The 25,142-nt window shown below is 42.3% G+C and overlaps 1 protein-coding gene across 1 annotated transcript in view; it reads right to left on the minus strand.

Moving 5' to 3' along the window:
* Positions 1 to 3,539: 3,539 nt before the first annotated feature.
* Positions 3,540 to 25,142, minus strand: part of ADARB2 (adenosine deaminase RNA specific B2 (inactive)) — a gene marked incomplete at its 5' end in the record, with an annotated part of 315,984 nt that continues 294,381 nt past the window's right edge. Inside the window, 4 exons of the mRNA XM_083866765.1 lie at positions 3,540 to 5,006; positions 6,664 to 6,842; positions 12,341 to 12,522; positions 22,965 to 23,133. Of these exons, the coding sequence (XP_083722891.1) occupies positions 4,830 to 5,006; positions 6,664 to 6,842; positions 12,341 to 12,522; positions 22,965 to 23,133 (707 nt within the window). The 3' untranslated portion in view covers positions 3,540 to 4,829. The remainder of the gene's footprint in view (positions 5,007 to 6,663; positions 6,843 to 12,340; positions 12,523 to 22,964; positions 23,134 to 25,142) is intronic.

A 25,142-nucleotide genomic window follows, 5' to 3' on the forward strand; every position in this document is an offset into this window, starting at 1 on the left:
TACATGTCTATATGTGTGCATTTGTTTGTATGTCTTTGAGTTATTTGGGTTTTTTGTTTGTTTTTTGTTTGCATTCAAGCAGACTGTCACTATCCTTAAAAATCTCAGATTTTCTCTGACTTTACTCAGACTTCCAGCTGAGCTGGTCTAGCCATATGATCAAGCTGAAATCAGCCAAACTAATCAGGTCTCAGGGCTGGGCAATAGGCACAATGGTAATGAATCAAAAGCTTTAAAAGCTCTTAGCTGCTTCATTCTTCAACACACCACTGTGGCTATCAAGTCTAACTGCAGCAGAAGGACTTATTTATTTTATTTCAAAAACAGGCACTTCTGTGAACCCCTCTATTAGTCAATGTATCACCTTGTTCATATTTTATTCTGTTGTTTTTCCAATATACAGTTGAAAAAGAAATAACTGTGCCTGGCGATGCTGGGGCGTACACTGTAAAGTTTTAAATGAAATTCAGGTATTTATCCTTTAAGCTTAATGAGATTAAACATGGAATCCATCCCTACAGTTTGCCCTAATAACTCATTTGTAGTTTGTGTCATGGTGTGTGCCATGGTCAAGCAAAAGCTACTGCTCAAGGCAAAAGTCCACCATGGCTGTGATGGAATTGGGTCAGCTCATAGTGACTTATTTTCCACACAAGCAACTTCACCTTGCCAATGGTTTTTTCACCCTGCTTCTCTTTATCCTGCCCCAATACCTAATGACATAGATCCAAGCTGAGGAAATGAAACTGCAGCAAAGTCTTAGCTTGAAAATAAAGCTATGCATAGCCCCTGCTGGGGAAGGAAACCCGTGGGATGGTCTGTGAGGGTCTGGCACTGATTTCTTCAATGTGAGCAAGCAAAGACTTGTGGGGCCAGTGAGCTGATGGGGCTCCCTGTAAGCTGTCAGGCTCGATTTCATCTTGGAACCAAATCTTCACAGGGAGATGGACAGGGAAATCTCCTTCTTGAAAATTTTTGCTGTTGGTGTATTCATATTTCCACAGTGGCTGCTGAAAAGCTTTGGATGTTTTGGTAACACCAGTGATCTCTATCAGCACTGGCAAAGGGAAATCATCTTTTCATCTTTTTAAGGTTAAACATTTGTGGGGATGGTGTTGTTTGGGCTCAGTGTGAGTTTAATCTGCTGCAGCTGAATACTGATTGTTCAAAGCAAGAACAATCCAAAGCCACTCCATCAATGAAGCAGAAATCTGCAGAGATGTTCTGACCTTTTGTTCATCACTTCAGTTTTTTTTAAGCAGCTTTGTGCAGCAAGTCCCATGCAGTGTGGATTTGAAAAAATGTATTAATTTTTATTAAGAAAGACCTTTGAGAGTAACCTGGAACTCAAATTAGAGTTGTATCCAGTTCACTCTTCTTCCGGGAAAATACTGTGCCTCTTTATGTCTTCATCTGCATGAGCATGCACATCCCTCTCTCAATACAAATGTGTGCTTCCCACAGTGCATCACATCCAAACTGAACACAAAGATACCTGTAGATCTATGGTAGATGTGTGTAAAACCACACACTAGCATTCTGGAGCACATTCCAACTGATTTCTAAGTCATAGTGAAAAATGGTCAATAAACAGTAAAAGAACAATTTTACTTGGTCTTTTATTCACTTAACAGAAACATTCACTTATCAGGTATCACTGAAGTGCAATTTACAGAACTTAGCAGCAAATTCACATATTTAAATTCGGATTTATTTTCTTTTGTCATCTTTTTTGTTTCTTTTCTTTTTTACAAATATTACAAATGTACATCCATTAGTACAGTATTGCCATTCACTCATGCATGTTATGTACAGAATCTTCACTAAAGAATTACTACTGAGCAATTTTTCCTTTGCTTCAGGAAATGCTGTGTGTAGGTCATGTGTGCTTCTGGGATGGGGTCCCATCACATTGTTGTTGCACATAATGAGAAGAAGTAGATATTTAAGGTCATATTCAACCCTAGTGCCAGCAGGTGAATCTCCATTGAGAAATCAGCTGATGCCCACTTGCAGTGGGGACTTAGTTTGGTCCCCAGAACTAAACTCATCCTGGCAGCTGAATCCAGGGTTGCATTTATGTATTTCTTGCAACAAAGGATCATTCAATCCTGCCACACTTTTTTCTATGTCCTTAAAAATACCCAGGCATGATGCTTTGTTGTCACGGTAGCTGCAACACCAGCCTGGTGGAACTATAATGCATTATTTGGGTTGACTTCATGCCATGGCTGGAGGAGGATGGGTGAGGGCAGGGAGATGTAAGGAAGAGCCATTGAGGTCTCATGTGTGCCAGATAAGGACTAGCTCGGAGAGGAAATGCAGGGGACATGCTCCCCCCGCCCTGTGGATCTCTGCATGAGAAACCTTGTCTTCCTCTCCGGCTGCCCTGCGGTTTCTCTCCCTTGGTGGGAGCAACCAGAGCCCCTGTGGCCACCACTGCCAGTGTCCCCTGCAGCCTGTCCCACCTCTCCAGCCGTGGGCTGGCCCTGCCCCTTGGGCACGTCTGCTGCCCAAACCACACTGGAAGTGTGCAGTGACAGCTGCTAGAGGACAAGACCATGTGCAGGTACCTGGAAGCTCCAGAAGGTGCCAAAAGTATTCAAATGTTAATCAGAAGAGCTGTCAAAGTGGTCAAAGTATTGACAAAGTGGTTACCACAAAGTGTTTCCATTATTGAAAAGTCTCAGGTTTTTGGTTGTGTTTTTTTTTTTTTTTTTTTTTTTTTTTTTTTTTTTTTTTTTTTTGTTTTTGTTTTTGTTTTTGTTTTTGTTTTTTTTTTTTTTTTTTGAGCTATTTCTACTCTAAGGATATTTTTTAAAATATTTTTGGTAGTTAATATGGAATGTATTATTTTGTTGAAAAGGTTTCTGGAAGGGGAGAGCTTTGTTTTATCTAATTTAAAAATTCTAGTTTATCACAATTGTTTTTATACAAGACACTATAGATACATCTTGTAATTTTTAATCTAAAAATAAAATCTCATCAAAATACTGTAGCTATTCTATTGTGGGCATCAATAAACAATGTATTTACTGTATATGGCTCTCCAAACGTGATAAACCCTATACAAAGAGCATCTATCTTTATTGATAGGAACAGTTTCCCGTGTAAAGGAAATTACATGGAAAAATATGAGCCTTGTGTTGTTTGAAAAGTAACTCAGCTTGACAGTTCTGAGAAAATACCAAGACAATTATCACAAATCAGTAGCAGCATGTTATATACAGATTTAAAGAGAATCACAGGAATAAAAAGAAAACAGTAGTTATATACCCGCAAATCCTGTCATCTAAAAACCCAGAAACTTAGAGAAATGTACAGGGTGTTTGAAGATTGGTTTTGCAGTGGGACTATCAAAGCTCAGTTCTCCCATGACCATATCTTCTGCATTCTGATGAAGTTCGGGATGGTTCAAAGATGAGATTGTATCAGACCCAGCCCAGTTATGAAGAAAATATTTAAATGTTGGGTGATACTTGTCTCCTAAGTGAAAAAACCCATCTGCTTTTCAGGCTGCAGATGATCATGAAGAATAATAATACTTGGCATTTACACAGAGCTAGAATCTGAAAGCTCATGCATGGAGTAAGACCCAAACCTGTGGTTGCATCTGCTGTGCTTGTCAATTGGACTGTGTGGAGAGGTTTAAACTCACTGCAAGAGTGACAAAATCTGTTTTACATTGTAGCATATGACCAGAGCATTCTGATCCTGCCAAGTTCCTTAGCTGTGAAGCATTTATCATTATCCCCATTTGACAGGTGGAGAAACTGAGGCAGGGAAGAGCCAAGTATCAAATGTGCTCTCTTGTTTGTGGATGTTTTACTAGTGGGTACCCAATCCTGTGATTGTTCAGATGCATGGAGCATCCTGAGCTCACACCCACTTAATTCAGAGCTGTGGATCACCAGAAGAGTGGAGATCTGAGGCTCTGGCTGCAGCCTGCCTGACTTTAGGTAGCTTCCTGAAGGTCCAGAGCCAGGAGCATGGTCACACTGGTCCCCACTGGCAGCCTCTGCAGAGCTGTGCACCTCCACCATCAGCACAGGGGTGAACCACCCATTTGACAAGGATCTGCATTCTGGCTGATGCCTGAAAGGCATGTAAGATGAACTGGGCCCAGACAAGTAAAATTTGCAGCGTTCGAATTGTGACTAGAGTTGAAGATTAGTTGTGAAGTGGTTTGTCCAAGATTACAGAGGGAATAAGTGTAAAAACCAAGGGCATCCTGATGCCTGGCTTTGTGCTCAGAGCTAGCAGTGGAAAAATCAGTTTAAAAATGCTCCATTTTTTTGAGATCCAAATTTTTTGTCACCGATTTAGGCAGTTTATTATGATTTTTGCATAGAGGTTAGGAACCTTTTTTGGTGGATGATTATGGATGCTCTGAGACCTGCTGTCATGCTGTGTGCCTGGGGTACTCCATTTCTGCTCACTATTTTCCATTATTCAGTGATGAATTTTGCACTGATTGTGTGAGGGAAAACAAAGGTCTATTTTGGATCAGACAGGTGGCCCACTAACACCTCAAATCAGTAATAACTAACAGCAATAAACAATAAAAAGCAGAATCTTGGTGGGGGTGGCATTATAATTTGGGCAGGTACATTCTTGGAAAGGGATCATGAAAAAGCAGTTTTCTAAAGTTGACTTCAGTGCATCAGACACACTTCTACTTATGTATTTCCAATACAGGATTAAAAGCAAATATTCCCATGGAGGTTGCTACTAATCTCAAACTGCTTCAATTCTCTCTGCTCATACGTCCTGCCTCGCCTTCTCTCCAGTTGGTGTGGTCCAGTCGTGTAGAAAAGATGTGGAGTGATTCACACAGTTAGTAGGAACTGATCTTGCTCTGGGGGTTTCTTCACCCAGGTGCCCAGGCCAGCTTTCTGAAATGCTTTAAACAGCTGCTGCTTAACAGACTGGTAGGTCTGAGCCACCAGCTTTGCCTCGCTGTACACTGATGGCATCTCTCCATGGCTCGGTACTCGTGTGCTCAGCTGCAGAACAAAAATCAGGGAAGAGGAAAAAAAAGTAATAAAAAACCCAACCTATGAGCCAAAAGAAACAGGAGGCTTCAGTAGCCGTATAATCTTCCTGTCTACATTTCATAAGCAATCACTGTGCTTTGTGTGTTTGCTTTTGGTTTAACAACCAGAAAACCAGGGAAGCAATAAATGCTGGTTTTGAGCCATTGTGGGGAGGAAAGGGGTGAACAGCTCTGCCTTGGAGTGGGCATAAGCAGTAGCAAGTGTTGGTGTGTTCTACAAATGCCACTTCTCAGTTAAGATGATTTTTATGGACAAAACAAAACAAAACAAAAAATCCTTTCTGGAGATCTTTAAAGCATATGTTCCTTTAAAGAAAGTTTAGCCTGGGAAGTGCAGCAGCTCAGTGCTTCCAAGTAATGCCCAGACACAAAAGAAGAAGCATTGCCTTTCATACTCTCTCATTTCCCCTCTGTAGTCTGTTCTTGTTGGCAATGTGGAACATGTCCAGGACAGGCAGAAATCAGGCATCAATCAGAGTTTGTGCTGGTGTGGGAAATCTGAGTGCTCTGTTGGAACACTGGAACCATCCATGAGAAGCTGCCTTGAGCAATGTCACGGGCCCAGTGCCCCTGGGAGGACGTGCAGGAGGGAGCACCCTTTGCTCTGCAGAAGGACTAAACAAACTCCTCTGACCTGCCCAAGTCTCTACTGTGCCAAACCTCTGGGAAAAGGCACCCCCAAGGCAAGCTGGATGAGCAAACAGCTTTTTTCTTTGTCTCTATACAGGAGGGATGCTGAGAGGCAGATTAAAGGAGAAGGTGAACATGCAGCCTGCAATGAGCTGCTCCTGTCTGTGTGTGCCAGCACTCCATGGCTGGAGCTGTACTGGCCCAGTCAGGAAGGGTGACCTTGCCAGCCTGGGTGTCAGTGGGGCACAAGCTGGCCTGGCAGCAGTGGCTTCTCTCGGGCTGCCTCTTTGTTCCCTTTGTTCCCCAGAGGAACAGAGTGATGACATTATCAAATCCCTCATTTTGTCAAGGGCAAAGTGCCCTGCTCAGCCACAAGTTACTCTTTCCTGCTCACTGCAACCTCATCCATGGTATGAGCCAGAAGCACTGCAGCTCTCCCAGCCATAGTTCCAGTCAGGGCCCCAGTTTTGTTTCTGTGAGGACCCCTCCACTCTAGGGGTGGCAGGAGTCCTTCTTACTTCTCTTCCTACCCACTGTGCTTCCTACCCTAGGCTGAGACCTGTGACACACACACTGTGACCAATCCTGGGGCACAAATCCTAGTTTGTCTCTTCTGCTCCCCACAAGGCTCAGGGTTGCTGCCAGGACAGACCATGCCACTGCCTGGAATGGGATGAGTCCCACCAGCCTCCTTCCCCTGTGGCGTCCTGCAGAGCAGCACAATCTCTTTGGGGTTGTGCTCAAACCTGCCCATGCTGCAGTCTCCTTCGCCATCACTAATAACTTTGTCGGTGGAATTATCTCCAGATTTCCCTCCCCAGTGTCATCCCTCTGTCTTGTTTGTTTCCCACTCATTTCCCAATAGGAAAGAGTTTTTGACGCTTAATAAACCAGTTTTTTCCTTGTCTTTATAATCTCTCCCTCCCCACGGTCTGCAGGACAGCCCATGGTTGGTGCCCCCCGTGGCCCAGGCGTACCTTCCCGTGCAGCCGCGCCCAGCGGGTGAAGAACATGTGCTTGCAGAGGCGCGAGGGGCCGCCGCAGCTGCGCTTGCCCGTGGTGGCGTTCAGCACCTCCAGCTCCGCGCTCCCCGTGATCCAGTTCACGCTGAAGCCGGGGGATTTCCCGGGCTGCCGAGCACCAGCCTGGCTCACCCCTGCAGGAGAGGACACCAGTGAGCTCCAGTGCTCACTCGGAGGCTGCTCCTGTTGTTGTGGCACAGGAAGCACCCTCAGTGAACCGCTGGCATTGTGCACTGCACTGTGTCACCACTGGTTAAACCTTACCAGACCAAGTACCTTGAAGAGACATAACTTAACAGTGCCTTGGAGAGACATAACTTAGCAATTCCTATAAATTTTTTTCACCTTGAAGGAAAATCTTCTGATACAGTATAACATGTGGCCAGAGTGTTATGTGCCCCCTGTAAATGTATCAGATCTCTAAAGGTTACTTGCACTTTCAGAATGGCTTAAATAAATTAGCGAGACTGCTCTTCAGGTGGGTTTTGTAAAAGTAAAAGGTTTAATAAATGAAAAATAAGAAACGTTAAAGAAACAAAAGAAAAAGCCAAGCTCGGGTGTCCGAGAAGCTTCTGACACCTTGCTAGGACACCCTAAAAACCCCTTGAGTTCCTTGTACTAGATAGTCTAGGTGGACCACCTGGTATCCTGCCCAATGAAATTGGCAACAGGGTTTGAGGTACATTATTAAAAGCCAATCAGTGCTCCTCTGTTGGCACTGAGTCAACAAAAATGAAAAGGGCACAGTTTGGTTTCCTTATATGTTTAAGTAAGCTGAAACTTTTTCCCTTATATAGAAACACCTGCTTGGTGTGGGAAATGCATTCCAACAACCTTCCATTAGCCTAAAGAAAGCCCTTGGATTGGAGTGTGAGCTGTTGACAGCAGAGTGATGGCTGCTAGTGAAATCTTTCACAAAGGCTTTAATGGGATAACAGATTTTTAAAAAGAGCTAAGCAGTACAGTGCTTTGGCCATGAGTTCTCAGGTGAGCTTCCCACAGTCCAGCATATTTATCTTTGCTGTGAGGGGATGGCTAGACCCCAGGGGATAAGCAAATACAAAACAATACATTTCATCATCACAGAGAGATTATTAAATCCAAGTTAATAATGACCTTGTAGACATCACAGACCTACACAGAACACTCTTGGTCCCCACCTTGTGTCTGCCTGTGAGATTCCAATTCTGTTGGAATTGGAGCACCAATTGGATCACCAATTTCTTCAACAGCTAGTTAGTGTCCTAATGGACATATTTGGGACATCTTTGACTGGAATGCATCATATGTAATTTATACAGCTGCAATAGGAATGTTTACAGTCACCTAGGATGACTGCATGACCTTAGTATTATTCACATGGCCAATTTTGGACATCTGAGCCACATACTGAGCCAATGCCTTGATAAGTGAGATGTCCCTTGGCTCTAAATGCAGACCAGGGCTGCAAGGTCAGCTGTGGGTGTGTACATGAGTTATTTTTAATCAGGTGAATTTCCATCTCTTCTTAAGTATTTTGTGTAGCTCAACCTTTCCATGATTCCTGATGCTTTTTCATTTCTTGTACCTGAAATGGGGGAAGGATTATTTTTTACAAGAAAATAAGAAGAATAAAGAAAGTGGCTGGCTTATTTTCCAGCAGACTACAAATGCAAACAAGAGAGCTCTGCCTTGCCCTGCTCATTAGTGCTTTTGCAGCGAAGAATCAACACTGGGAGCTTCCAAGGCTGGAAAACACAGAGTGACCTGAAGCAGTTTGAATATTTTTGAAAACATGGACCTTGGATAATGTGTCTGGATCCAGTTGTTGTGTCCCTCTCTGCTAATTTGCTGCATGGGTCACTAGCCTGCAGACCTGGACAGCAAAAGCCAGCATGGTGAGCAGCAGGTGGGGACTGTGCTGGTGGGCAGGAGCTGCTTGGCACAGCCACTCCAGCACAGGCCAGTGCCAGAACTGGGTCTGTGTTTCCAAATGGCAGCTCCTGCCTGCAGCAGCTCCAGTGATAGCTCATGGTGTGCACTGCTTTCATTGCTGCTGGGTGGAGGGCACCAGAGAAAGGTCCTTTGCATTTTCTGCTGAGAGGGTTTTAAAGAACTTTTGCAGAGAGAGAGAAGTACTGACATGGGCTGTTCAGAGAGAAGGAGATTAAAGAAATGAGATCAAAGCCCCTCCTTTCCAAAGTGCCCTGTTGCCCAGGATCTCATTTTCAAAACAGATGCATGCCATGAGCACCTGCTGGTCTGAGGCACAATGGGAGGGAGATGGGAGCTGGTGGGAATGCTGCATCCATCACTGTATATGTTGAGCTTGGAAAGCTCCTGAGAGACACCTCGGGAGAAGTGGAGGGCTATGCAGGGTCTGTCTGGCCAGGATGCTGCCTCTGCAGGCAGCCGCTACATCCTGCCTGGAGCCTCTCAGCATTGTGAGAAGGAATGCCACTGAGGGATATGTCCCCTCTCTCCCCATCCCCTTTGCCCTGGGAGGGAGCTGCTAGAGCCAAATGGAACTTAGCCTGCACAGAGAGAGAAAGGTGGCCATTTAAGGGAAAAAATAAATATGTGGCAAACTCACTTTATATTGGTGGCAAAGCTGGAACTGCAGAAATCATCTCAGTCATTGGGACTGAACTCGCTACCATGTGTAGAAGAGAATTACAGCTAAGTCATAACCTCACCCAGGATTTGTAAACACATTCATGTTGTATTAATACCTCTTTCAATTTTTTCCCCCCCAGAGATAACAGATCAGTCTGCATCTAAAACTCCAGTTCACCTAGGCAACAGGATTTAAACTGAGAGCTTGAAAATCAGATAGCTCTGCAGCACTGCTCGAGCATCTCTACACAGAACAAGATGCAAACAGATCAAAATCAGCTGTTTGACATTATGCAGGACTCTCTGTCAAGATAGCACCCAAAGGCTTAGAGGATTTGAGTGCCAAAAAGCATGATAGCAAACACCCTGCCATGCAAAGTTGCCACAGGACACTAAATAAGTGAAAATGTTGTGAAATCCCTGCCTAGAGGAAGAGAAGGAAAGTCTGCACAGAGGGGAGAGCAGGTTGTGGGTGCTCACAGATGGGGGCTGTGAGAGTAGCCCAGGCTGGTCCCAGTGCCTGGAAACCTGCCTGGGCTCCTTTGGCTTTCGTGCTTTCTCTTCCCAGCTATCATATATAGGTACATGTATTAAGGTAAATAGCAGATATTTTCACATCATTTGCTGAACACAAAAGAGGAGGTTTTAAAGAAAAAAAAACATGAGAGTCATAACAGACAAATATAGAGCATGAATATATTCTCTGATTGTTGATATTTTTATTTTTTTAAAAGTTTCTTCCGTATTTTTCATTCCACAATTAGTTGTTTTGATTTATTTAGAAAGTAACACTCAAATAATTTAGGTTACTTTCTCTCCTCTATGTAAAACATCCTTCTAAAAGCCCACACAATGAAGAGTACAACAGAAGACAGTAGGATTTGAAAGAAAAAGAAAAGTCTTTGCACAAATAATATGAATTGGAGTACTGTGGGATGTGAACTGAAATCTGTCCTCTCTCTCCTCTCTGTCCCAGCAGAACCTCTTAACCCATCAGGATATTCTTTGAAACAGCCTCAATCTTAAGAGAACAGGATATAAAAAAGGCATTTCTTCTAAAAATTACACCCAAGAGTAATCTCAGTGGAAGAGTGGAGTTCCATCTGGCTGGGGCTGGTAGAAAACTGAGTAGGAAACCTCACTGATTATTTTTCAGTGGAGCCAAGGAGTATTCCTCATCACACACCATGACTCTCCTCTCCATTGGAATGTTTGTACTGCTGTGATCAAGTGGCAAAATAATTGACACCCTTGTAATTTAAGGACTCCTGCAGTCCTGGGCTGGTCTGACATCCAAGACAAGTGTGGGAGGCAGAGTTGCCTGGCTGAGATTGTGTAGGTCTGGTTTCTAATGCATTTGCAGAAGCTTTTTCTAGGTGTCCATTTCCTTAGACACTGGATATGCTCCTGGCTGGTTTTTCCAGAAAAAAGAATTGCAGCATAAGCCTCAGCAATGTAAGTTTTAATCAGCATTGCCTCCCTGGGATTTGTGTGGGGAGGGAAGATTACAAATAATGGCATTAGAGACAAAAACAATGCTGAGGGAGAGAGAGAGATTCCTCCGACTGCTTCTCCTGGGCTGAGGAAAACCCACAGACAGAACCCAAAAGCAAAGCCAATGCTTTTCCAAACAGAAACCTCTGGGAAGGAGGAAGACAGCACTGAAACATACAGATATTTAAAGTGACACAAGGCCCTCTCCGATGTATTTCTTATTCCTTTGAAATCTCTGGCAACAACTCTTGGACATTCACACACACACTGTGGCCAAGTATGACCCACTGCTTTTACTCTGCACAGCCAACCCAGCAAAGCAGTAGCTGTTCTGTGGTGAAAACTCTTATAAAATCCCTTCTTGTGTTTTCAATCCTTCAACAGTTGAAGTGGATTTCCCTGTACATCCTGCAGACACAGGGAAATTGAATGTGCCTTTGATGTTAATGTATGGGTGCACTCACAGTGTGCTGGGGCTGGCACAGGATGAGATCTGCTTTCCCAGGGGGAGATGCAGCAGCTTTGGCATCCAGGGCTTTGTTGTCAAAATAACAGCCAGATTTGGGAAAGGGGAGATATTGCCTGGCCTACTGTGAGTTCTTTCCTCCCTATCACAATGCCATGTGGAAAGGAAGAGGCGGATTGAGCCCTGCCCATGCCCTGCCCAAGCAGGAGGGACAAGTGGGGACATAAACAGGAGAAAGAGTGTGGATCACAGCTTCCTACTCACTTGCATTGCAGTCTTTGTCCAGCTGCACTGAAGAGTTAAAAAATGGAGATAAGCCGTTCAGAAAAGGATAAGCCTTTTGACCTGTTCACCTTACAACACATACATGCATATTACACTTGCCAGATGTACTAAACCACACAGAACCTGGGAATTTCCCTAGTGGCTAAACTATCACTTCTGCCTCAGCCAAACAAATTTTGTCACAAGGACATACTAAAAAAAAAAAAACCAACAAAAAAGACCATGAAATAGATAAGGTATAAGCCAGCACTATTCTGACTGCAGAACTCAGAGGACTTTGAAAGGAAATTCCCTAAAATGTTCTGACCTCCCAGCTCTGTGACACTGACATCCTATTGAGGTCTCAGGGAATCCTCCTGAAAAACAATTACCAAAGATTAAAATAAGGATCTAATCCAGTGCAGAACTGGTGTCCCTTAGCATTCACATGCTTCATGAGGACTTGAAGACAGTTAAACATAAAATTCACTGAAAACTTCCTTCTGTTTTTTTAGAAATGTTTTACTTAGTCATACTTTTTTTTTCCACTCTAAGTGTTCAATGTACAGTGGTTGCTTTCCTAGTCAGCTTGTATCCAGTAATGAACCTTTTTTGTGGCCACTGCTAATGAAAGAGGAACTGGATTTAAACACATTGGTTTCTTCACTCTACAAATTCATGTTCTTCAGGGAAAAAAAAAAAGGTGTGAATTAACAGCCTACTTACACTCAAAAAGCATTCCTGTTGGTAAGCAGCATGACTAGAGATGGGAGGGGGGATTATTTGTCCTGCAGGCAGGTGTTTTTTGCTTACCACTGAGAAGCAGCTGATTGCGCCTGTACGAGGCTGGCAGCTGGCCAATGTCCTCTATCCTGTGGCTCATCACCCGGGACAGGTGGCCAGTGTGGTAGAGGCTTCCCACAACAATGCTGTGCAAGTACATGGGTTCGATGAAGGAGCTGAGGAGAGCGCCTTGGAGCCCAAGGATGTTCCACCTGAAAAACAATTTCAGGAGCAGTAAGAGACATGGGTAGAGGGATGGCCATACTGGAGCTACCCTTGGAAAATCAGCAAAAGGCCAGCACATGGGTTAGAGGGATGAGGGATGAAACTACTCCTGTCCCTATTCTATGATACAGAAAGCACTATTGGGTCATTATACAGCCATGGGCTGATTACCCCTCTGGGAGGATTTGAGATTACTGTAGTGCTATTCACTTATGGGATGTGATTTTCCATCTTGCATTGCTGCAAATGGAGGCTTCTTATCTGGAGATGTTCTTTCTAAAAGCATTTTGTGTTTGATAGATGTTCATTTAGCAGAATTTTATTTTTTTTTCCTGCATCTATGGAGTTTCACTTGCAATGGTAGAGCTAGAATGAGAGCTTTTGTCATTCTACCTTTATTTGCTGCTTGCCATACGTAAGTACCACCCCCACATCATACAGCCAAGCTAACACATGACTTAGGTGGCTACAATTCCCCCAAAATCTTTGAGTGTCTCATAGGCTGACATTTCTTTGCACAAATGACCATGAAGATATGAAGACATCCATGAGAATTAAATCCTGGTCCTGAATAGGAAAAAGAAGAGAAGACTTAGGCTTTCTGGAAATTTATTTGTAATTGATAGCTTGACCTTCTCTAAAGTGTTCAGAGTAATGGATACGTCTCACTCTGTTGCTGCCTTAAAGGTGCAGTAGAGTGATGGTAGAAACCTTGGGACCTTCCAGCTGTTAATGACTGAGACCTCCATGCTACCAGTGGTGGAGTTGCCAGAACAGTTCTGCATATCAATAGCCTATGAATTTTTACATCAAGTTAGGCACAAATATGACAGCATGCTTGTCTCTACATTCTTCAGGGGACAGCTAATTGGTTAATGAGTGGAAAATTAAAAAGGGGAAAGAAGTCATGATGCAGTTATCTTCTTGGCAAACCTATTTAGCTCAGCTCATCTAAGAAGTTGTTTCCCACCACACAAATGCTAACAGGCTCTCTTACACTTGGATAACATTTTTACCTAAGTTGAACACTGTCAATCTGTCTGAGTAGTTTTGAGTTCAGGAGTTCAAACTAAAAATGCTTCAGAAAATGTAGTTTGGAGAGCATATTTTAGCTCATTAAAACCCAAAACACCAGCAACATTTGGAACTTGGGTAGCTGACTGAAGGAAAGGGTACGAGGTGTCTGCTATATAAGGCATCATCCAGTGGCTGCCATGCTAAATAATGTATTTAAAGCAGAATTTCCATCAGCAGCAAGCATTATGGTGCTAATTTCTTACATCATTGTTCTTTTCATTAATTAACATTTCTCAACCGTTAGTGCAATTATTGCAGTGCTTCTGTACTGTATGTCTCTTTTCATGATTAATAAGGAGTCATTATATTTCCCTTTCCTGAAGCAGTCAATTAACACGGAATACTTTCCATTAATTACTGAATGTTTAAAACTAGCATGCTGTACCTGGAGAGCAATCTGCTCTAGGAACCTGTGACACCAATTGCTTTTAAAAGTTCTCTTTAAATTTTATTCCAAAAACACAAGCAATTTAGCTGCCTGTATTAATTTGCCTCCGAAGCAGGGCTGTGAATGAGAAACATCTTTTAATCTCATGCAAGAAAAGGCAGCCATCTGGCTGCTGAGGATTTCAGAGTCAGACTCTCCCTGTCTCCCTCTGTAAATGCAGGCCATTAAAGTAATGTGTTCATCTACATAAAACTCAAATGAAATATAAAAGGTAATATTTATATACAAACAATTTAGTCCCACAATTTAAACAGTCATTGGTTTTATGAAACATTTACTTTAGTAGATCAGATTTGCATAACTTCATTTGGAGAGAAAAAAAGTGTGGTCATTTCTGCAAATAACATCACTTTTTAAGGAAAGAACTAGCTGCCTGTTTGAGTAAATAACTTATCATGATGCAAAATTAATAATGCAAGCTTAAGAAACAGAGCTGAATTCAGTTAACAGTACTATGCCTTCAATGGGCATCTAAGGTAAGCAAAAAAATTACACAGATATCTTTGTGCAGATGGAAACTTGTAAGATATCAGTGCTGTTTTCAGCATTTAAAATTTCCTTTAAAAAGCCTTACATAGTTGATTGAAGGAGAGAAGAAAAGCAGCTAAACAGAAAACAACATATGTTCAACAATATTGGGATTTCAGCAATATGCACATCACAAGAAATCATCTGAGTTTTACTTATCAAAATAAGGGATTGTGTTTGGGTCATAAATTACAAGGTGATAATGATTGTTTAATTTAAATGCATTACAAGGGACCTGCCTTTTCTTTAGAGATATTTCTTTACCTAATTCTGGACATATTCATCCTAGTGTGAAAAGGGATTTGAATGTCAATGGAATGAGGTTACTGGAAATCACAATATAAGCATGATCAGGTTACCCCCTATGTATTGAAAGCATTCCATAAAGATGAATTAATCCTTGCAGTGCTCTGGTAAGGTAAAGTCCCATTTTTGCATCCTGGGGAATCAGGGCAGGAAGGGAGTAAGATCTACTGAAGTCTGTAAGAGTTTCTGGCTTCTAGATGCAATAGTTGTGCCTTGAGAGAACCCTGTTTTCCCATTCCAAAAGAAGGCACAGGAAGGTGTAGGGGTGATGAAGCTTCTGTATTAGCCATGGTGGGTTTTGACCCCAGAGTATAAGTTTGACTCCAAGACAAATTGGACAGAGCAACCAGACTGAAAAAAACCAAGGGAGAAGAAACCCATCAAAGAATACAGGCACAAGAGCAAGTCGTGCCTGATGTGTAGAATGTGGTTCCAAAAGAGACTGTCCCAGAACCAGACAGCATCCTAAGGTAGCAAGGATTGGGAAATCAGGAGGGGTAGTGACACAAAGAAGGCAGTATTTGGTGGGGACCACTTGCTGGGTCTTTTTGAGCTGGTGTCCTCCATGTAGTGTGAAAAGGGGCGAGGGTGATGGCACTGCCACCTGTACAGTGGCTACTTCGTGTTTTCAGCACTGGTTTAGCAGCATCCACTCAGAGAAATGGGATGAAGGAGCAAAGAACGAGCTTTGCTTTCAAATCTAGCCCAGGTTTGTCAGAGTGTTTGGGCAGTCGTTTCTCTTTGGAAAGCAGCCCTGAGCATGTGTGTGAGTCCCACTAACTCAGCACAAGTCCTAGGAAAGGAGGAGTCCTGTACTGAGCTGGCCAAAACAGACCCTTGCACTGCTGCTGTTGTCCTTCAGAGCACAGGAGAAGCATATTAATGTTGGGGAAAGTTTTCAGTTTCTCATTCTGCTGCTGCTCTGTGGATGAAAAGGCCTACCTTGGAGGGCAGCCAGTTCAGTATTGTGCAGAAACAATTGATTTTACAGACAAATATTTGGGGGGAAGGTCTTTTTTATCCTGTGTATTGTTCATCCCTTGACCAACACACATGGCTAATGTACTGACTTGGTCCTTTGATACATGAACATCTATGGAATTATTTGTAGGTAGATGGTAGGGAAAGATCCATTTGAGCAACAGTGAAGCTATCAATAGGGGTATTAATTCTGAAGAAGCTATTTCTCTGTAGCCTAATTTAGGTCCATGAAAGTAGCTGTGTTCCTGTCTTTAACAAAGGGCTCTCTTCAAATGTGGCTTTTCAAAATAAAATTATTATTCAAAGCAATGCAGTGTTACATTTTGGCTCCTCAATATATCAAAGTGACTTTTCTCGCTATGAGGAAATACACTGGATCATTCTGAATTTTCCTAATTGTGCAAGATTTTAAGGGCTGTTTTCAAGGACACGCATCTCTCTAATAACTCATATGCTCTGCGCTCTGTAATAACCCTTCCAATAAAGTGAAAATCAACCCACTGCTCCCTTAGTCACAGATCTTATTTAAAAATCCCCAAATCTTCAGCAGGCAGGATAAATAAAACAGAATGTCTCCCCTTTTCACTCAAATATGGGAGCTTTTGGAGCTTTAAATGGAAGGAAAGTATACCCTTCCTTTTGTTCAAACAGCAGATATTACTGCACTGTTTACAAAGACAAAATCCTGCGTCCAGTTTTCAATATAGATAATCCTTAAACAAATATATTTTTTGCCTGTTTGTCAATCACAGAACTGCTGGTGACGAGCTGGGAGGCATCCCTGTGCAGGCAGCCTTTCTTTAATTAAATGCCATGCTCCCCCAGCTCTGGACAAGTAGCAGGCAGGGCATGGCCCCCCTGCAGAGCCCCCCCAGTTCCCAAATCCTGAATGCTCAGGACCACAGAGAGGTGTGCAGGGAAATGTGTCCCACATCATAACCACACCACAGCCTCCACATACTGAAGCATCAGCTCACCACACAAGTTTTCTATGGCCCCCCCTTGGGCCAAGAGAAAAAGGGATTTTGAGAATACTGAGGAAGGGGTTTGGGGGAAAACCCACAGGGATGCAGAGGGCTGCAGCCTTGCTCAGCTCCTGCCCATTGCTGAGACGTGATGTGACAGCTGGAGCTCCTTTTCTGGTGTTTCCAGCATTGATTTGGACATGGTTACACCTGAAGGCCAACATTTGAACCCCTGTGTAACTGAGAGGAGGAGAAATTTGCCTGATGCTTCAAAACATCTCAGGGAACTGTGTCCAGCTGTCATGGATGCTCAGAGACTGAAGTGTCTCCTCGGCACTTTTGGAAACCTTACCCATTAAAAACATTGCTGATGAATTTAAAATCTTATTTTGATAAGGCTTTTTGTAAAAGACCTTTTTTTTTTTATTAAGAGCATTAAGTCTTATCCACTTGGTGTGTTGTTAACCTCCTGTACCACAGTTTCTATTACCAATATTTCCAGCTATGCTTCACACAACATAAATTGTTATTCAGGGTGGCATGTGCTCAGAAGGACACCTGCAGTGTTCCTATTTATACGACCATTTAGCTATTATTGGTTTGGAAACTGGAACTAGTGCATTAGTTTTTGATCTGTATTGTAACAGTGGGTGGTTTATATATGTTTTCTGGAACATACCTTGTGGTGAAAGATTGAAATTGAACTCTCAGTCACACAGAAAGGGGTTAAGAGAGAGAATTACAAACCGTGTGCACAAATCATCTCTAATTGAAGATCTAGCTGTGTTAATTGATTTTCATTTGCATTAATAGGTAGCCTTTGAAGTAGCTTTTCTTAAGAGTTACCTTGTCAGGCTCAGCCTTCTGTTAACAATGGCTCTGGTCGACAGGCTAACACTAAAATAGATCTAAGAAAGCCAATTTCTAACACTGACTTTTAGTCTTGCAATTTTATATGCTACATTTAAATACAGCTTAATGTGTTCAACTCATCTTATAAAATGCTACTTCAGACTCCCACTGCTAAATCCTGAAAAAGTGCCTTAAGGCTACACTACCTTGTAATACTCAACATATTCTCAATAAAGATTCTTTCCTGTTCTCTAGCTCGTGGTCCCAAAAAGTCCACAAACCTTGGCCATAGGACATGGGTGGACTGCTTATGATGTAATGAAAAGTTTGGAGGTCATTTGTTACTGTTTATATTGTTTTGCAGGTGAGGTAATTTAGATATTCAAGGTCTTTTTTTACTTCTGGGCTGAATGTCATTTTTTTTGTGAAGTTTGAGGAAGTAGATGACCATTAACCTGGTGGCAAGAAAATACACAGTCTTTTAAAGGTGACCTTTTGAGAAGTGGTAGTAAGAAAACAATTTTAAGGCTAGAGCTTATAAAACAAACACAGCTTTTATGTGCTATTTAAAGACAGTGTTTATGAGGATTGCTCCCTGCAAATGCTGCACAATGCAAAGTACACTCCTCAGCCTGAATCTTGCAAGGGGACTCTGAAAGAGGACAAGTGCCTCTGCTCATTCATTTATGAATAAGTTTATACCATCTTCGTGTGTGTAGATGCAAATTTGCTGCACACAAGGCCGGCCTCTCTCCAAAGTAACCACATGAAGTCAATATCTAGTGAGCCACGACATGCTCTGCCCTGGCCAAAGTGTGAGGTGTCCAGTCCCCTGGCCAAGGTTTATCGAGGAAGAGGGTTTGGGGAAGAGCAGTGCAATGCAGAACTCTCTCCTGGGACACCCAGATAACAACCAATTTTTGGAGTAAAGCCTACTGTTGAATGCTTGCACCAAGATCCTCAAACCATCTTTCACACATGAAGGTGAGGTGGTGACAGGGGACCTGGGAACATCTGCTCATGCCACGGGTCTGCCGTGGTTTGGGGAGCTGTGGTGGCCTCCCTGTGCTCCCAGCACCACTGGGAGCCACTCTGCCAAACCTCTGGCAATGGCACCAAACCTCTCTGTGCAGCTGCACAAGGCAGAACACCCTGCTATTTCAGAAGGGTTGACACTGGGAGAAATAATTTCTCTAGTTTTCTGCATGGAAGAAGAAGGAACCCAGGTGCTGGTGATGACATAAATAAACTTGGTGAGCTAAGAGCATGGAACAGGAAACTTTAATCAGAAGGGAGGTGTGTCTGCTGCTAAATCTGAGTTATGGTGGGCCTAGAGGATGAGCCATGAAGGAAGGAGACTGGCCTGAAGCTCAGAGAGTTTTTCCATGAGTCAGAGGGTGAAGTGTGTCAAAGAGAAGGTGATTTTTCTCCTTTGTCAAAGACTCTGAATTTGCCTTATAAGTCTGTCCAGAGGGGTGATGGACTTAAGAGAAGTGCACAGATCTTTGATATTTTGCCCAGATTTTCATATTTCTTGTGCTGTAGGAATAAGAAGTAGAGACATTTGGAAATTCTGATTTTATATAGGCAACCATGTGAACTGTCACCTGCAAATCTGTTACCAAAATCACATGTACAGACTGTGCTGTGTGGAGCCAGCAGGGAGAAGATGTTCAGTGCTCGGCTGGCTTTGTGCACCTGGAGACCCTGCCACCAAAGGGAACACAGAGAGCCACTGTCCCTGAGGCCCTGGGGCACCAAGGAGATGCTGCAAATCCCACCCCTGCAGCTGGCACATATCAGCTGAACACATATCAGTCCTGCACATTTCTGAGGGTCAGAGACAGAATGTAGTGCTGAGCCTCCCTAAAGTTTGGTTACTGTGTTTAGCTCCTCAAAGAAGAGCTGAGCTCTAGAGATATCCTTGTTTCTTTTCCCCCTCTGTGTGTTTGTGGGTGTGTGTGCATGCCTATGTGTGCATATGACAATTTTCCTTCAAACATTTGTCTGCTCCCAAACAGCATCTGCAGAGACTTCCATTAGCAGCAGCATCAACCTTGCACTGACCTTGTAATAAGCAAGGTATGAGCTAGTTCTGAGTCCAGTCTTAGTGTGAGACAGGGAGATGAAAAGAGGTTTAATTTGGACCATTGTATGAATTTTGCTGTCACAAAAAGCTGAAATTCTCTTGGGGCTGTAATGTCTCTGTCGACATAAAGGTTTTAATATAGGTTATGATTAGCATCAAGAAAACATTAAATGACATAAATTTTTCCCCCAAAAGATGATTATTTTCAAAACTATTTTTCTGATGTTATTGCTGCTTTTTTGCAACTGTATACAATGTATGTTACAGATGAGAATGAAGGTCAAAAGGTGTTAGTGTAATTAATGAACTATGGGCTAAAAAATGTGATTTAATACTGAATCCTATGGCACTGAGAGCCTGAAATCACTCCAGCTGCACTGTGAGGCTCACAGAAGTCATGTGTGTAAAAGCTGACACTCTCTTAGGGTGGTTTATTTGGGGATTCACAGACCCTGAACTTTAAATTTACACATATAAATGCATAGGTTTTAAAGCCAGAAGGAACGACCAAGATCTAGTGTACCCTTGTAATCTAGTGTAGCTGCAGAATTCCACCTTGTAATTCCCTGCCTGAGCCAAATAAAATGACTATTCATTCCAGAAGAGCTTGTGCTTTAATTCAGTGAGGGAACAGGTATGATGCCAGGGTGTTTATCCTGAGATCTCAACAAAGCCACAGAGCCCAGATAATGCATACCAAGCATCAAATTTTCTCAAACTTGTGGTGGTAGTAATAAAAGTGGCTAAATGTCTTTGAATAACAAATAAATCTGATTAAACCACTCTCTGCTTATAGCTTTCCTGTGAGCAAGAAAGAACATAAATCGTTAGATACATGATTTATAGAATATTATTCGCTTTTCTCAGTAACTCTGTGTGTTCTTGGGTCTTTGATATTCTGATAGCAATGTCCTTTGCAAATAATGCAAAATGATGTATATTTTAGCAGCTACTGGCTAGATTCTCAAGAGGAAACATTCTCTAATAGCACAGTGCTCCTGAGGGACTTTTACAAGCAATAAAATCCAAAGCATACAAGCGAGATTTTTTTGTCAAATCTTGCTTATACAAACATGAAATTCAGCTTCAGAGATCTCTTTTCTTCCCACTGTATGACAAGCCCAGATAATGCGCAACCAGATTCCTGCATCCTGCAGGCATTTAAAGAGTTAGCTACCTATGTGGTGCAGCAAATATTTGCAGCCTGAAAGGAGGCACAGACACCATGCACTGATCTCTCCAGTGGGGCAGGAGTGGGAAAGGGCCCTCATAGAGAAATCTCCTTTTCCACTGAACTCTCTTCCTGCCTCTGCTCTCCATGACCAGAGGGGAGGCAGAAAACAGTCCTATATGTGCTGAAACAAAGGACAGGTGAAGAAACCTCTCATTTCTCCCCATTACACATGAGGATAATAATGCTAAAAAATTATCGTAGATGGCATTTAATGTAGTAAACTGAAATTTGGGGTAAAGTACAACACAAATTTTCTTTTTAAACTGCACCCTATTGGTGAAAGTAAACATTTGCTGTTGAAAGCAGGAAATAATGATTGCTGGGTTTTTTTTAATCTAAAAAAAAATCCCAAGCTTATTTGAATTACACTGAAAATAAATAATAAAAAATTGCAGTTTTTCTTACCATATTGAAATAATAGTGTCAATTATGAGAGCTGCAAAATTTTTTTATCTTGGAAAAACTGTGGTAGATTCTTTTCTTCTTCACAGACTTCAGCGCTGTTTAGATGTGTGTCAACAATGAAAGGATTCACTCAAAGTGCTCAGCAGATGTGCTTGGAGAAAACCCAAGTCCCGAGACTGTGCATTACTGTCAACATCCCCATCAATAGGAAATGTAATGGTGTTTGTAAAGCTGATATTTAATTCACTGGCTAATGACATTCAAAACCACAGAGAGTGCAGTGTTTCTATTCTTGAACTTAAAATTGTTTAGTCTTTTGAATTCATATGAGTCTGAATTTGGAAAACCCAACTACATCTACAGACAGTGGAGGAATTTGGGTTTTCTGTTATCTCCTTATGAATAAATGAAAACACTACAGCAGAAGTTGCTCTTTATCCTTCATGCAAGCATAACAGTTGTGATGATTACACTTAGCAGTGGGTGGATTTTGTGAGTCTAGTAGTATTTCCATTTGCTGGTTCACTTCTACATTTTTGTGACAAAATGGCACGCTTTGCTAAGTTGATAGACTAATTTAGCTTTGGTAGGTCATCCAGTTAAAGCTAACAGCAGAATTTATGCATTTGGATTAAGCAAAATTTCTATGATTTTTTTGGAAAGATTGTCTTTGTTGGCCTTTAATAATCAGGCCAAATTTTTGACTGATGTAATTTAAGTGAGTTCTTAGACATGATATTCCAGCAGAGAATTTGATCATAGCATTTATGTTTTTATAGCTATAATGTGATTTATTTTATATGTAGAACTGTATCTATAGATAATGTACATCTTATATATATATATATATAAATTATGAAGATAAATATACATACATGTATAGATACATACTAGTAGTGTAATAACTGTGCAACCAAACACACTCATTTTGATTTCAGTTTGTGTTAGTCATCACTTGCTATTAGTTAACACCCTAAAGTGAGAATGGTGAGTATGTTCACATTTTATTTATCACCAGGGAATAATTATGAAATATTTACGACATGAAAATTATTCTGCATAAATATGTATTGTATTTACAGGACAGAGCAGAAACCCCCAGAGGAGGCTGTGACATGAGAGCTCTTCAAAGACATTGAAAATAGTAGAAATATTCCTGGTGGCTTTTAGGGCACTTTATTCAATTGGGTGCAGATGAGCTAAGTTTATCTGTATGATAGTTGCTTTGCAAGTTTTGGGGTAAATGATCCAAGAACAGCAAAGTGGATGTATTTTATTTGCACGGTGAAATTCTATTGGCAAAAAGAGCTGCAAAGACAGTTTATATTTTTGTCACACTGTAATAAGCAACTAACGACCCACAGAGAATTTGGGAAAATTTACATTCCCTCCTATTTACATGGTCTGCTTTTGCATACAAAGGAGGTCTTTGTTTCCGCAGGGCCTGTCAGCACCTGCTGGCTGCTTCCCACTGGTCTCCATAATCCTCTGTGGCACTGAGCTTCCAAATGCAAAGGCTTTTGTCATGTGTATCCATCACGTACCTGGCAATTTTGTCTGTGCAGGACATGGTGATGAGCTGCTCTCCCAGCAGGACGCCATCCCATGTCTGCGCTGTGTTGTGACACCGCACGGGAATGGTCCCTTCTCCAGACTCAATCTTGGTCCGCAGGTGCCCACGGTATTTCCTCACTATGTGCCTGCTGCTGTTCACTGGGAAAAATAAACAAAAGAATGACAATAACTGAATATTTTTCCAAAGGATCTGAGAGGCTGCGTTGATGCCACAGCTTGCATTTGCAGAACCACCTGTGAAGGTCCTTTAAATCAGACACAAAACTAGATGAGATAACAGCCCAAGAAAGCAGTGCAGTGCAGAAAAGGAGATGCTCTTAGTATGGTTTTCTTTCACATCAATCAAACCTTACACAAAGCACACACTGAGCTCATGTTCCCCTTCTATTTCCCTTATATATTTAAAAAGAAGAGAGGTGCTCTGTCTTTTTTAAGAACCAGTACAATTTCCCATTTTAGGACTGAGTTGTGATGGATGAATATTTGAAAAAGCTTGGTTCAATGAATGTCATCAAAGACTCAGCTGCATGATGCAGACCAGTCCAATATGTTACTGTGATATTCAGTGACATTTCCCAAATAATTTCAGAAGTGAGGTTTTGATTTGTTACCATAAAATTTCACTGAAAAATTCTGAAAAGCTAAAGGTTTATACTCTGGATCAAAAGCAAAAACCTGCTAGTTGTTCATTGCTGACTGAAATTCCTCCTACAGCATCCCTGAAGTGAGGTACTTTCCTTGCACTTGCCTTGTGTTGTACCAAGATCTTTTATCACTTCTGTGATATTATATATTTGAGTACAAGGCAGCGGCCCCTGGGGTGGCACAGGCCAAGCAGCTAAAGCACTTGTCCTGTGCCATGATGAACTGAGTCCTGCAGACATGCAGTAAATACAGAAGATAATGATATTTCAAAAGCACTTCACCTTCATTATTATGAAAAGAGAAAAACTGAAGTTCATTATCAAAATCACTCTTATGCTTTTTACACTGCCACTTTACTCCTGGGTATTTTGGCTGTAAAAGAACAGGAAGGAGCAGCAAGGAGATCCTCTGGGTCTGCTCACTGCTTCACCCTCACAGAGTTTCACTGGGGGTCACCTTCTCCCTGAACCAGATCCTCCTCAGTTTCCCTCTAGCCCAAAGGAAAAAAACAAAAGACAGCACGTGATGGCCTCTGCATTCAAGGAAAAGGAGTGCTGCATTTACAGACACGAAGCTCTTGTCCATATTGCCAGTTGTCCTGTGTATTTTTCCATGCCAGGTCCTCATCTGGACCAGGAGGCTTCTACTTGTGATGCTCCTCAGCCCCCAGTGGGCTGTGGGGCTGAATGCTTCTGCCACTGAATAACACCAGTGTGTCAGAGGCTGTGGGGCTGATGGCACATCTGGCTGTGAGCAGCTGGCTCTGTGCACCAGCCCCAGTGCTGGTGGAAGCAACGGATTGACTGGCTGCTGCCAATGGGTGGCTTACAAAATGGGAGAGGAATAATAAATTGCTTCAGCCTACTGGGATTAGCAGAGGTAACAAACACATGTAGAGCAGCAAAGTCAGCTGTGACCTGCCAGCACATGGGCAGCTGGGCCCCCAGCAATCATTGTCTCTTCTCTCCGTTCCTGCTTTTTAAGAATTTAAGATGGGTGTGCATGTGTTAGCAGTGGGCTGGGACAGGTATCGAATAGATTGCTTGGCCATGACCAAAACCAGTTTCCACCAAACTCAATCTCCATCATATACAAAATATTGCTTGGAAATACTGTTACAGTAATGCTGCTGCAGCATCTGAGTTTGGGGAAGAGTGCTTGTTGCACTGCCACCCCCATCATCAGCCACGTCATCCCAACAGCATGTGGAGGGCCCTTGTGCCCAGCTGTCAGCACAAATGGAGACACTGCAGTTATCACCTGACTTGGAATATTGTGGCTTTTCAAAAGTAGGTTATGGGAGAAACTGGGAATAGCCAATAGAGGAATAAAAAATTTTAATAAGCAAAAATGCCAAAATCTCAGAAATGTCTCCGATCCCTCTGATCTCAGATTTTCTGTTTGTGCCAACACTGTCAGGAAACCATTTCCATGACCACGTGTGCTGATCCCTTGCACATCCCTCTTGTGTGGGATGCTAAGTGCAGTATCATTCAGAGGAT

The sequence above is a fragment of the Zosterops lateralis genome (genome assembly GCF_965231275.1).
Source record: "Zosterops lateralis genome assembly, chromosome: 1".
In the NCBI taxonomy this organism is placed as follows: Eukaryota; Metazoa; Chordata; class Aves; order Passeriformes; family Zosteropidae; genus Zosterops; species Zosterops lateralis.